Below are 14,721 nucleotides of genomic sequence, written 5' to 3'. Positions count from 1 at the left end.
TTTTTGAAATGTCAGTCTGACATTTTTTCAATTTTTCCCTAAAATTAATTAAAAATAAAATGAAGTGGTTGTAGATTTCATTTCTAATCAATAATTTACATTGTGATTACGCTGATGTTTTAAAATTTCCCAGCGATTCTCGTAATTTCGAGTAATTCGCGGTTGGAACCGCTCCCGTCTTTTGTTGTTAACAAGCTCGGCGACTAAGCACAAAATATGTTAAGGTTAAGCTGAAACTACTCAAAATAAATGATTAAAATTAGTTTCAGCTAATTTAAAACAATTTACACGTTAAACAAATGTAAGGACATATCAGTAAGAGCTAAGAAGTTTCAATGCCAATCGTAACCTCTAAAATGCTTAAGGTGATTACCATAACCTTCCATTACGTGCACAAAACCCAAAAATCTCTTTTGCAGGAAAAGGGGCAACTAAAGTTTGAAGATAAATGGCCTTTGATGCGCCCCATTGTCCTGAAACTGTTAAAACAAGAACCAGTGTCACCAGCTGAATGGCAGGAACTGTTTTATGATGTACATTTAGTTTGTCTTTGGGATGAGAAAGGACCAGCTAAATTACGTGATCATTTACAAGAGGACATAGTACAGTTTATTAAACAAGCTCAAGCTAGAGTTTTGGCTCAAAGGCAAGATGAAGCACTGTTGAAAGCTTATATCGCAGAATGGAGGAAATTTTTTACACAATGTAACTACCTACCCACTCCTTTTAGACAGTTGGAAACTTCTTTGCAAGGAAAAACATCGTCAGGGACTACCAGTGTGCAAAGTGGCAGTGGAAAAAAGGGGGCCACTGATGAGAGCATAGTCAGGAAACTAATGCTTGACTCGTGGAATGAAAGTATTTTTAAAGATATCAAGCATAGACTGCAGGATAGTGCGATGAAACTTGTGCATGCCGAGAGGAACGGGGAAGCCTTCGATTCTCAATTAGTAATAGGTATATTTACTTGAATTTTAAACACCTTTTTTCTATTTTGCTTCTTTAAATAGTATATTAAAGAACGCACCACCTGAAATAAGAGAAATCGCTCAAAACGCCGCTGAAAATTTACTGCCAACGAAATTGCACCATTTCTACGAAAAGCAATAATTTCAGGATTATTTCGCTGGGATTTTAAATTTTAGTCCGATGACAGTGATATCTCATGACCGCGAATAGCGACACCAATCTCTAGAAATTAAATTGTACTAGCCTATTTCAGAACCCGAATTGGTCTTGAAATGGCTTATTAAAGCGTCGGTTTTGGTATCGAAATAAGCTTTTTCTATTTTGGTGTTAGAATAAGTCTATTCCAGCACCCAAATGACGTCATTTGAGTGCTGGAATAAGTCGCTGGCGTTAATTTAATTTTAGTGACGGACTTTCTCCACAATTAATTTTTAAATGTGAAAATAAGAATTATTATTATTTTTTTACAGTCGCCTAAAATTATTCCACATTAATAAATATCACCAACCGTCGCAAAATTCTCTAGAAAAGAAAAAATTAAAATTTTCGTTTTCTAATTTATTAAATGATATAAAGCGGCAAAATAGAAGAAATTGTATAAAGCAGTTGTTGCAGAAGGCTTTCAAGCACTCATTTGTTCCTCAACTCTCCGCTACGCGGCTCGTTTCGGAATTTCAAATTTGTGCTTGCATAAAAACCTTCTGCAACTTGTACTATAATATACTATTCTTTCAGACGCAAAATAGAAAAAGGCTATTAACGAACTCGTTTGGGTGCGTTAATTGCGTGGTGTATTTTATGTTGGTGACAATGTTGTTTTAAGTAAATTGCTTTCGATGTCCCAAATTTTTGATGGTGTATATGAACAAATCTTGAGAATTTATTTCCAGATTATCCACAATTTTACTCTTTTCCTACACCTATTTGACCTCAAGGTCTTCATATTTATCAAATTTGAAGTAGAAAAGAATTTTTAGATTTTGATTAAAATATTCTAATTATTATTTATTTAAAATTAAAAACGTAAAATTAAATAAAAGAAAACATGACTACGCGCGAACTAGCTTTTTTACCAACTTTTGCGTTACTTTGTAACAAATTCTTTGTAATTTGCGTCAGTCTTTTAACTGTTTTTCCACCGTTTTGAAGATGCTTTGTTAGTTAAAAAATTTAATTATCAACAATTTATTATAATTATCTTTAACACTGTTTTAATAAATGTCTGCTGTTGCACATAATAAATATTTCGATTGCAGTTGGATTCAACAAAATTTTCAAATTTGAAACAATGTGTCTACAATTCATTGGTCACTATTTCAAAATAATAATAAAACAGCTGTAACAGAGAGTCACTTTAATATGAATTTTTGATTTCATTTTACAGGCAACACAATAAATTGAGAATAGTTTTTTTAACTTATTATGTGACCCCAAAGTTTCAAATTAGAAATAAAATGGAATTAGATTTTCAATAAGTTGTATTTTTTTATAAATGAGGTTATTTTTTATTTAATGTTATTTAAGAATTCGATTTTTTGGTAATTGTAATTTTTTATTGTAATAAATATTTTTGCAGGCGTTCGTGAATCCTACGTCAACCTTTGTTCGAGCACCTACGACCGCTTGAAAATCTATCGTGAAAATTTCGAAGCGGCGTACATTCAAAGCACCGAAATGTTTTACCGCCTTAAGGCCCCCGAGCACTTGGAAACAAACGGCGTCCAAGCTTACATGCGCTACGCCGATAGCAAACTAAGGGAAGAGGAAGCCCGAGCTCAACGTTACCTCGAAGCTGGCAGCAACGGAGTTATCCAATGTTGCGTCAAAGTTTTAGTCAGCAATAACCTGTCGGTGCTTTTAGCCGAATGTGCGCCGCTTATCAAAGCCGGCGAAACTGATAGACTCCAATTAATGTTTAGATTATTAGAACGAGTCCCGGAAGGGGTCCAACCGATGTTAACCGAACTAGAGAATCATATAACTCAAGCCGGTTTAGCAGATATGGTGGCAGCTGCCGATATCATTACGCAAGATTCGGAAAAATATGTCGAGAGACTGTTGGAGCTGTTCCGGAGGTTTAGTAAATTGGTGCACGATGCGTTTTCGGACGATCCGAGATTTTTAACCGCTAGAGATAAAGCATTCAAAGCTGTGGTTAATGACACGACGGTGTTTAGACTAGAGTTGAACACGGGACGAAATGCCGGTGGTAAAGTGGTAGCTCCGGAAAGTAAATGTCCGGAATTGTTAGCCAATTATTGCGATATGTTGCTGAGACGGACGCCACTGTCGAAACGATTGACCAGTGAGGAAATTGAATCGCGGCTTAGAGACGTTTTGCTAGTTCTCAAATATGTATCTAATAAAGATGTTTTTATGCGTTACCATAAGGCCCATTTAACGAGAAGACTTATACTAGATGCAAGGTATTTTAATTGCAAAAAATCAACAATTTTTTTTTTAATTCGATTTGTAGCGCTGATAGTGAGAAAGAAGAAGATATGGTTGAGTGGTTACGAGAAGTTGGAATGCCAGCCGACTACGTAAATAAGTTAGCTAGGATGTTTCAAGATATTAAAGTTAGTGAAGATCTAAACGGCCAGTTTAGGACGTCCACTGCAAGACATGATGCTATTAATATTAAAATTCTTAATGCTGGTGCTTGGGCTCGAGGCTCAGAACGTGTCACTGTTAGTCTGCCAGTAGAACTCGAAGATTACATTCCCGAAGTGGAAGAGTTTTACAAGAAGAAACACTCAGGAAGGAAGCTGCAATGGTATAAAATAAATCTCCCATCAGAGTTATAAATTAAGTTGGTGACATTGGCATCATGTTGTCAACTTAATTTTAAAGTCACAGGCCACTTTAATGGGAAATAATAATGTGACCGTAGGTACCATCATATGAGCAATGGAACAATAACATTTGCTACTAACGGCGGGAAATTCGATTTAGACGTAACCACTTTCCAAATGGCTGTGCTTTTCGCATGGAATCAACGACCACATGATAGAATAACGTACGAAAATTTACGTTTAGCAACTGAATTACCAGATGGTGAATTGAGACGGACGTTGTGGTCGTTGGTAGCATTCCCAAAATTGAAAAGACAGTTGCTGTTGTTTTCGCCAAATGTTAGCGCACCTAAAGACTTTACCGAACATACAGTTTTTTGGGTGAATCAAGACTTTGCACTTATTAAAAATGGCAAACCGCAAAAAAGGGGAAAAGTAATAAAAACAAATGTATTTTCTTGTTTTAAGTTATATGTTTTTAGGTCAATTTAATAGGACGGTTACAATTGAGTACTGAAAGGTCCCAAATGGAAGACAACCAATCCATTGTACAATTACGAATTCTCAGGACACAAGAAGCTATAATAAAAATTTTGAAGATGCGAAAACGGATATCAAATGCTTCGTTGCAAACCGAGTTGGTAGATATTTTGAAAAACATGTTTCTTCCTTCGAAAAAGATGATTAAAGAGCAACTGGAGTGGCTGATTGAACACAAGTATATGAGGAGAGACGACGACGATATTAATACTTTTATTTATATGGCATGAAGTTGTTATAAACAATAAAACATTTGTTATATATCTGAACGCGAGTTTTGAGCAAATTTGAGTCATGTTTCGAATTTTTTGTTCCGTTTTTTTAGAAAATCCTTGATTAAAATTCCGGGTGAACCAGAAAAGCGCCAACTGTCAACAATGTCAATTCTCAGTTGACACTACAAAGTGAGGTTATGTTATGAGCTCTGTTTGATATCGTGAAATTTTTGAGTTTTCTGAATTAATTGGTGCCATTTGTGGAATCCAAGCAATGCCTAAAAGTCCTGAAAAGCCGGTCCAAAAATGGCACCACCCGTCCGAAGTCATGAAATTACACAAACTGAAAATGAAGAAGAAAGCTCTTCAGGCGCGAATTGCGGGGGGCATTCTAAAGACATCGCTTTCGGATTCTAAGGATAACAAAAATGCAGCTTTGGAAGACATCATTTCGGCTAAAAAACGCAAAAACCCTTTTGCGAAAACCGATGAAAGCAAAAAATTCAAACTGGACGTTCCTTCAATTTTTGATGAATCAACTGATCAAACGTTATTCAAGCTCTTGCATCAAACTACACCAAGTACTACTTGCACCAGCGTTCCTTTGACTTCATTTGAGAATATTTTAAGGAAAGAAAACGAGGCCGAAGTGGTGGTTGTGAAAGCACAAGGAGAGAATGACATTCCCATTGACTGGACTTTGAAAACTAAGATTCGTTTATGGTCAGAACAGCAGTTTTCCTGGAGCCAGAAACTGAAAATAAGTGAAGAAGCATCAGGAACAACAGGATTTGTTAGATGTTTGGATCAAAACACTGGCACAAACTTAGATATCTCTCCAAACTCAAAGTTTCATCAGTGTTGTCTTTATTGGCAACAGCCGTCTCTTCCATGGCTCACACTCTTTCCGCGATCTTCTGGAAAAGTTTCAGAGTCCGACTCTAGCATTGTTACAAACGTTGCAATGAAAAATGCCTTACAAGAAGCTTGGAAAGACAGTTTAAAGTCCTTATTTCAGTTAATTAGAACAAAACAGTGTCCGTACTTTTATGTGTGTTCTAATAGCTTTACAGTGTTATTTCGGGCAGCAGGTATTAGCGGAATTAGCGATATACATGCGTTAATTACCCCCACAACTCGGGGATTCCGCCAGATGCTAAAACAGGAAGATATTGAATTTCGAATGCCACTGAAAAAGAAACGAACCTCAGATCAGGGATACGAAACCTGGGATTCTACCACGGGGGAATTAGAAGTAGCCCCTGATGATGAGGAATCACCAGACGAACAATGGTTGCAAAGTATGGGAATTAACGCTGATGATATCAAACAAATCAATTACACACAAGTAATTCTTTTCTAATATTTGACTTTGACTGAAATATTTTTTTACAGGCAAAGATCGTACATAAAGCTGAATGTGAAGTGGACAACAGTGAACAGAGTCTAGTCTTAATTGAAGGAGTGGAAGTTCACGCTCTTTATAATTTTTTAATTAATTGTAAAAGTGCTACAAGTTTAACAGGACCTCTGGCGGGGATTCCTCCGACACTTCTGGCACCAGTTGCGTTCAATGGGGCAACACTAAAAGCCCTGAAAGTCAGGGAGAGTAAAGTGCATGTTGACAATTCTTATTATCATTCATTGGAAATATCAGGACCAATTTTGCCAAGCACAATTCATAATTTATTTTCAATTAATCAAGCCGAACACAGTATGAGCGCCACATTCGTTAATATGGCGTCCACACTGCCGTTTAGCAAAGTTTTAAAAAGTAACGAAGATAAAGACCCTAAAAGAAATTCTATTTTTGATAAGGAAAATTTATCTGATTGTGGCTTAAGTAAAAAGATTCTTCAACAATTTTGCAAAACAGACGTTTGCGTTACAAACATTGAATGTCTGAAGTACAGTGGTGACAACAAGACTTACACTTGGACCTAACTTATTGTAATTTTAACTTTTTAACTTATTGAATAAAATATACTTGAACTGAAATTTATTGTTTATTGCTTACAAATATAAATTACTGGGTACTGGGTTTAGATTTGTAGAAGACAAATTCACGTTCAAGTCTAGAAGTTTAATCAACTGGATAATGGGGCTGGTATTAATTGAATCAAGGGGCGAATTGTCCATATATACGACAAATAAGGTCGATTTTAATCCTGTATGAATAGAAAACGATAAAACATCAGCCCCTAGACCTGATACTAAATTAGGCGACTCCAGTTTCTTGTAATTTGGAAAACAATTACTTTCTGTGGAAAGTTTTCTTATTAGAGTTTCTGGTTTTTCTATCATTTGTAAATTTTGGTAAGAAGCAGCAGATTCTGAAGTCAATGCATAAATATGTGCGGCTTTTCTTAGCCATTCCACAAGTTCTTCGATGATCTAAAACTTTTTTGTAAATTTGTAGTCTAAATTAAAATTGCAAACGTACTTCGCCAGTTGTTATTTCTTGTTTGGTGTAAGTGACAATGTATTTGCCATTTTTTCCATTAAATATTTCTATTCCAGCAACTTTTAACATGCAGACAAGGTCTCGTTTGTTTAAAACCAAGGCATCAAATAATTTAAGTATTTTGCTTCCTTCAACGAAAATTAACGTGTCAAGGTCTGGAGGTGCCTTAAATGTTCCTTCCCACTTTAATTCTGGCCTGAAATCGTTATCAATAGCAATTTGTTTCATACTTTTCAAATAGGACGAATTACTTGATGTATTCTCGATATTCTTCATATTCATCATCAATTAACGCTCGGGTTGATGGTTCAACAATTTCACCAAATACCATTATGAATTTCTTTAATTCAAATATACGAATTTGCAAATTTAAATATGTTTTTGTGATGACTGTCAGAATATGCTTCTCACTGTCACTGTCAAAATCAAAATGCTGTCAAAATTAAAAAGGAAATTGGAACATTGTTGTATTATTGGTTGCATATATATAGTGCTTCATAAATCCTCCTCATATTTTCTACATATTTCTCCATTATTCGAATTCTGTGAGTTTTTTGGAGAAAAACACTCTTAAATTAAATGATATACCTCCAGATCTAATTTTGTATTTCTTGCTTGTTTTGAAGTTTCTCTTGAAAATAGAAAATAACGCATTTGCACTTTGATTTTATTTAATTATTCTGATTAAAAGTTTCGGATTTTGTAAGTTTCTTAGTAAAAAACGTTCTAATAAATCTACAACTTAAATGACATCACATTTGGTAGCACATTTGAAATGCTTATTTAAAATAAATTTTTTAAATCAGTTTTTTTCTATTTTTTTTTTGAAAGCTTATTTCGATTCCAAAACCGATGCTTTAATGAATCATTTCACCAATTCGGATGCTGAAATAGACTAGTACAATTTACTTTCTAAAGGTTGATACTGGTGATTTTCAGCATCGTTTCCAGCAATTTCTCTTATTTCAGAAACAAAAAATTGAAAAATTGTTTTTCCGTTTATTTTCTTAAATTTTTGTTTATTTATCAATAAATAACTATTTATTTAAACAAAAACGTTTGGTTTCATACTTTCTGTTCATCTATTATATAAAATGACGTCACACTTTACTTGAGGTATGCATGCTTATTTAAAACAAAAGAAAAAAAATTGTAAAACTTTAATACAAGATGTAATATTAAACATTAAATATTCGGTGAGCAAACTGAAAAAAATGCACTAAAACTTTATTACTTTTATTTCTACTAAAGTCTAAAATTTGGCTTTTTTCAGTTCAGTGCAAAGAAAGTTTGTTGTTATTTTCGCCAACGTTTGCTACCTTCACGTCATTAGAATTGTCAGAAACTTAAGCAAAAGTTTCCTCGTTCCTCCCACTTATTTAGCCTATTATTCCACATCATTTTAAATTAATATTACGTAACTTATCACGTTTTTATCAGACGGACACATGTTAGCGTCGGCGCAAAATATTAGCGCCTTGCAAATTCGCGCGTCGTTTTAACATCAGTTCAAAAGCGTCGGTGGCGTAGGTATACTGGTGTAAAACGTCAACTTACGAAAAGCACGAACCTCGTGGTTTAATGAATTCGATTCCGTAAGTTTCATGTCGTTTCGATTTTTTTTATTCAAAATTGAGCATGATTTTAAAAAGAAAGAATTTTGTAGCGTAATAATAAAAGTTTACAACAATTTATAATAATTTAAAGACTTGTTGTAAAAGATTTTAGCAAACTAATCCTAATAATTAAATAAATTTTGTAAAATGATTGTTTCAAATACTTTTATTTAATTTCTGTTTTGCTGAGCTTTTCTTAAATATTAATGGTAAAGATAGATACAATATTGCAAGTTTATTTAAGTGTCTATATTATTATTATCAAATGTCAAAGTGAGAACATACAATATATGGACATATGTATGTATATCACATATACAAAATAAAAAAATGACCATTATTGAGATTTTGAAATTTTGTAAACATATAAAGAACTTTAAAGTGATACTATGAATGATGATTTATTATTTTATTTGTTTTTTTTTTAATGAATAAACTCCTTGTTACTGTTTAATCTTATTCTTCTTTAAATTTTGCAGAGCTTGCTACCAGTGTTGTATTTTTTCATCTTTTTTTATTTTATGAAACATCTCTTTCATAAAAATAAAAAAACTATTTAACAACTTATTATTTTTAGTATAATGACGAGTAACCGTAGAGGGAGAAACTCCACGCGAGTAACTAACTTGAAAATGGATTTCATAATCCACATTATTTAGATTTTTCAGTTTAGTTACCTATTAAAAAGCAGAGTTAGGGTTGACCAAATTAAAACAATCTTTGTTCTTGCGGATATGTAGTATGTACGAGTAAAGATAAAATACAGTACAGTGATTTTAAATTCTTTCAATAAAATACTTATTCAACAACTGGTGTTAGCTAATCATAAATCGAGCTCTTCATTATTTAACCACAAAACACATTCTTTGATAAAAACTCAATGGTTTATTGAGAAATGTTGACCCATGCAACGAACTCAGAATATGGCAAATTGCAGTTAATAATAATGGTAGGTATCTAAATATTTTTTTATTCTTCGACACTGTTAAAATTTACGGTTTTTCTCCCATGTGAGGAAGTTTTGACAACTGTTTAGCATTTCTCAATACGAAACGTCAGATTATTTTTAACAGATTTAAAGCAAGTTTAAGCCTTATTGAGTCTAATTCGAAGAATAAAATGTTGTATTCAACTCGTTTGAGTGTAAATCGGACGCTTTATTCCACCTCGTGGATGATAAAACACTCGTTACACTCGTGGTTTAATAACCCACTCGGTGAGATAATCGGTCCGATTTACACTCAAACTCGTCGAATAAATAACTATTAAGATCTTCTTGGTGAATGAGTTTAAGTTTTGTTACAAAATTATGAAAATACAGGTGCGCCAGAACTCGGGCCCCAGAGTAAAATGCCGTGTAAGGTAAGATACCAGGAACATGGAAATAATGTTTCAAAAATTCTATCTATAAAAATTTCGAAGTTATGAGAGTTTAAATTTAGCACTTTGGCTCTACTTATTTCTATTGGAAAAATAATTTTCCAAGATTTTTGCTACAGACTATTAGAAGAGGAAACAAGAAAGCTGTATCCTAAATTGTAACTCTGTTTAATGTTATTTGTGGCTTTTATTGGTAAAATTTTTGTACTTTTACTAAATAATTATAAAAGTACATATACAAAATCATCAGTATTAAATAGACATAAAAATGTCAAATGTCAAAAAATAAATGGCAAATTTTGTTGACAGATAGAATTTTTTAAACATGTTTTCCATGTTCCTGGTATCTTATCTTACTTGAAAATTTTCTATGGGGAGTGAGTTCTGACACACCTTGTATTCGGTTCAATTTAAGATAAATTTTTTTTCTTTAATTTATTCAACGAAAACCTAAAAACAAAATTTTTTTTTCGTCATGAGTGAACAGTTAGTTAATTTATAATACTATAAAAGAATTGAGTAGCAGCTAAACAGATATTTTTACTTAGAGACAAGCATTTTTTTTGTTAATAGTATATTATTTAACGAGCACATAATAGTGGTTATAATTCAAAAGGATAAAGTTTATACAAAGACAACGGTGAGTATATGTAAATCATTCGAATGAATTATAGCCATTACGTTTTATCACACTTTTTTAATAAAACACTTTTTACTTACAAAATTTATGTTTATTATAATGACAAATCTGTTATTTATGGTAAGTCACTCGTGACTTATTATAAGTCACGGATATAAATTATGAGTAACATAATACATATACCTATATAGTTACGTAAATAACAAACGTATTATTTAATGGTCGTAGATAAAATAAAAATTAGTATAATATCTTATAAGTGTATCTATATATTTCTCAGTTGAATGAGTATAAAATGAGTTACGATAGTCTTCGTTGCATGAGTTGATATGATTTTGATAAGTATAAACGTCAAACCTCAATATTAACTATTTAAAAAATAAATAAAAATAATAAAATAAATAAAAATTACGATATGTTTTTGATGATAAACAGCAACAGTTTTTGACTTAATATGCACAATTTTTGATGTGTGTAGGTACCTACATACAGACTGTATTATAAAAAACGTCCCAATCCATAATTTCATTACCATTAAAGACGTTATACAGGCTGAATATAAAGTATGGAACCAAGCGGTTTTATTTTTAATCATTTACCTCCAGAAAATAATTATTATTAATATAAATTAAAGTAATATAAAAAATGTGATCGTATTTTCAGAACGAAATTTTGTTTTGTTTTTGAGTTATGCGATTTTTTTTTGTCAAATTTGCAATTTACGTGAAAATTTTTTTTTGAAAAAATTAAATATAAAGCAGATAGTTGTAATCCTTAGAGTATAGCTTTTATGAGAAAAATGATTTTATAGTGGGTTGCCATTTAAAAAAATATTTTTTTTGTAGAACTCAAAAACAAAAGGAAAAATTTTATTCTTGTTAAATCATCACATTTTTATAGTACTTTATCATTCAACAATTAGTTTTTTCAAAAAATAAATAGTTTAAGCAAAAAACGTTTGGTTCCATACTTTTTATTCACTTGGTATGTAATTCTTTTTCGCTCAAAGTTTTTCGTTATCAAACGTTTGCATGTCTTAGATAAAATGAATAAAAATGTTCTATTCTTTCCACAGTCTACGTAATTTAGTTTAATTTTCAAATTGCCAAAAATCAAAAGTTAGTGATAAATAATAGGAAGTGAGCTTGAAAAAAAGACAATTTATTGAGAAATTAAAAAATTGTAAAATATACAGGGTGTTACATTTAAAAATCTGAAATTAATGTCACTTCCGGTGAAACAGGAAGCAGCATAGATTAAGCATCGATCCCAAACAATAGATGACAAGAAACTGTTTAACTTTGTTCCAAGAAGTATTGTCATATCTTTAAAAATAATTTAAAAATAATGGAGTTATGTCTTGGGGCGTTTTTGATAATACAGCCTGTATAATTATTATTTACTTACATTGAGGATTATATTTATTTAACACATAATTTATAATTGGAACACTATTCATAATAAAACGAAAGCACGAACGACCTTATAGGTAGGAAATTTACAGTGGGGTTCAGCATCGCTTTTAGCATTTTTTTTACTGATGTAATTGCATATTTGTACAAGATCTCGATGCCTAATGCTTTTTCAAATTGAACATCCTGTTTGTTGAAACCTTATCATTTCCCTGATTACCACGCACATGTTACATATATAATTATTATTGCTATTTTGGTATTTAGCACTACTATAGCACTGTTTTCCGGTAAATGTTAAGTTTGTATTATTAAAAACACAGAAGATTAAGCATGTGGTTAAACCTTATGACACACCAGTAATTCAAAACTTACAAAGTAAAAATTTATGAGTCAACAATGATTAACAAATTCGTATCAAAACAACGACTATTTTATTAATAAATAGGAAAAAAAAAATGTGTAAGTGTGTATTCTATATTGGCAAAATGATAAAACTTTCGTAATTTAGAAGGAATTTATAAATGAGAAAATGTTGTGAAATTGTTTTACTTGTTACGAATATGAAAAATTAGAAACTTCCTGGAATACTGTTCATATGCAAATGCGGAAATAATTCATTATCACTTGTTAGATCTTTATTCCATGTTTTTACTACATTTGACTTCAGTTTTAGTAATCCTGAAGAAGAATTCGATTAATCATCTGGACGGCATATTGTTCACATTCTCACGCTTCTTCTTTCACAACCACAATTTCATCTATCAATGATTAAATATTTTTTCTCTGAAATGCATGCACACAAAATAAATAACACAACATTTGCATACGTAGCAGCAGTGCATTATTTTTTCACTCTGCGCCCATAATTGGCTTTTAAACGAATGAATTATGCAAATAAAGAAGAAATAAATTACCTACTTTTAAAATTAAATCAACAAACACAAAGACAATCTTGTATGAAAACAATGGTCGAATCTTTTGTTCGAGAAAAAAAAAGATTTGCTCAGATGCTTCTGTATAGGCGTTAATTAAAAGTGCCACGGAATTTATGCGGAAATTAAGATTAACGTTTGTGTTGAATTATGGACTTTTAAATTGTGAATATACGACGAAGCACAATAATTAATTACACTGAATTGGAAACGAAGAGGTGGAATTACATATACTTTTATTAGAAATATTTTAACCCAAGAACTGCTGTTTTTCTTTGTGTAGGTTAACAATTCTTCAATGATTTCGCCTAAAACGCGCTCCAATTATTCTAAAAGATGAATGAACTTGGAACAATAAATACACAGTGCAAATGAAAGGAGTAACAGTGGGTCATTAAAATTGCATTTTGCTTGTTACTGCAAACGTCAATTAACATAAGGCATTGTCTTGTTTCATTATAGAAATGACCTCGACCTTTTGCTTTTCTATTTTATTTGTATACAGGGTGTAGGTCACATTTATTTCAGTAACAAGTCGTGCGGTTTTCTGTCATTTTGAAGAACTTTGAAGAATTTTACTCTTGCTTTCATAGTTTCATATGTCTAAAAATTAAAAGAACAAGGCGACTTTTTATTTTACAAATGGAAAAAAATGATGTTCGATAAAAAATAACATCATAGGGTAGCTTTACTATTGTAGAATTTTAACAAACAACATATTAAATAAAATAATAGAAATAATTAAAAAACTGCATGATAAATATAATAGACAACTTATTCTTTTTTTATTCAACACCCCAACACAAAGTAAGTTTTTCCATTCTGTTTTCCGAAAGAAAAATAGTGATTTAAAAATTTTACCTCTTCCATAGAACCGGAAAAAACATACTGCTAGATTTAATAACGAAACTGGGATATCAAGAGAAATTGTTAGTTTTGATGTTTTTCTTGCTGGAAAATTGCTAGAAAAGTTATATGTATTACACTTGAGGAAATTGTTTTATCGACAAGTTTCGGACAGTAATTTCCACCTGTGGGAGTAAACCATACACTTTCTTTCCTTGTAATACAAATAACTATTACTAAAAACATTAAGAACAAATTTTCATTCGTTTTGGTTTTTAATATTGACTCTTTGAAAACAGTTATTTGATTGATTTGAAATTGTCTCGTAACTTGTTACTTGCGACAAATACAGGTATGAAAGGTCCACCGCTTGCACACCTAGTGAATAATGTAAAAAGTCTGATGGATATGTAAATCTATATCCAAGTTCGTATCTGTCGGAATAGTATTCAGTCTCTTGAGTAGACAATATCGTTTTCTCAATTCGAATTTGATTTCTCCTAACATTCTCTATAGTTTATATAATGATCCGGGTTTAACATTCAAATCAGAGAAAAGTAAACAATTTTATAGCTGATTTTTTTTTTAGCAAAAGTTCATAAAGCAACTAGAAAATGCATCCTTTAACAAAATTGTTAGTCAATATTTTAATCTCACTATAAAATGTATTGTATTCGAAAAAATAAACCGATTTGATAAGACAGTTTTGCAAGCATTACAACACAAACTGTGTTTCCACCGTCAAAAGGGTTTCCAACTTTTGTGCGACACATTATTTGTAAACTAAAGAGAGAAATTCGTTTGCAAAACGACTCCTACTCCTAGAGTTATGCCATGCATTGAGTAAATTTATAAAATTGTTGATTGATTTTTGTGTTTACTTATGAGCACGCAGTTTTGTTGTATAAA

General features: G+C 31.7%; 4 protein-coding genes across 4 annotated transcripts in view; 3 read left to right on the top strand and 1 right to left on the bottom strand.

Annotated features, from left to right (window-relative positions):
• Positions 1-3: 3 nt before the first annotated feature.
• On the top strand, positions 4-4,573 carry LOC123008162 (cullin-5). Its single transcript, XM_044403813.1, has 7 exons — positions 4-218; positions 264-365; positions 420-957; positions 2,546-3,395; positions 3,446-3,745; positions 3,863-4,199; positions 4,247-4,573. Exons 2-7 carry the CDS (start codon positions 336-338, stop codon positions 4,532-4,534), a joined length of 2,343 nt encoding a protein of 780 aa, XP_044259748.1. The 5' UTR covers positions 4-218; positions 264-335; the 3' UTR covers positions 4,535-4,573.
• A 127-nt stretch (positions 4,574-4,700) lies between these two features.
• LOC123007276 (protein downstream neighbor of son homolog) lies at positions 4,701-6,511 on the top strand. Its single transcript, XM_044402480.1, has 2 exons — positions 4,701-5,867; positions 5,915-6,511. Exons 1-2 carry the CDS (start codon positions 4,794-4,796, stop codon positions 6,461-6,463), a joined length of 1,623 nt encoding a protein of 540 aa, XP_044258415.1. The 5' UTR covers positions 4,701-4,793; the 3' UTR covers positions 6,464-6,511.
• Position 6,512: 1 nt separating this feature from the next.
• LOC123007277 lies at positions 6,513-7,393 on the bottom strand. The gene is made up of 3 exons (XM_044402481.1): positions 7,235-7,393; positions 6,963-7,179; positions 6,513-6,913 (listed from the first exon to the last, which is right to left on the bottom strand). The coding sequence occupies exons 1-3, from the start codon at positions 7,312-7,314 to the stop codon at positions 6,533-6,535; spliced, it is 678 nt and encodes a 225-aa protein (XP_044258416.1). The 5' UTR covers positions 7,315-7,393; the 3' UTR covers positions 6,513-6,532.
• A 1,109-nt stretch (positions 7,394-8,502) lies between these two features.
• The window catches only part of LOC123007733 (metabotropic glutamate receptor 5-like), a 34,671-nt gene continuing 28,452 nt past the window's right edge, over positions 8,503-14,721 (top strand). The window contains exon 1 of the mRNA XM_044403152.1: positions 8,503-8,578. The gene's annotated coding sequence lies outside the window, so the exon portion shown is untranslated. The remainder of the gene's footprint in view (positions 8,579-14,721) is intronic.

The sequence above is a fragment of the Tribolium madens genome, unplaced genomic scaffold, assembly GCF_015345945.1.
Source record: "Tribolium madens isolate multiple individuals breed KSU strain unplaced genomic scaffold, Tmad_KSU_1.1 Scaffold_3;HRSCAF=73;Tcas5.2_LG2, whole genome shotgun sequence".
In the NCBI taxonomy this organism is placed as follows: Eukaryota; Metazoa; Arthropoda; class Insecta; order Coleoptera; family Tenebrionidae; genus Tribolium; species Tribolium madens.
The sequence above is the reverse complement of the archived record's forward strand: the minus strand, read 5'-3'. Positions and strand labels throughout refer to the sequence as shown.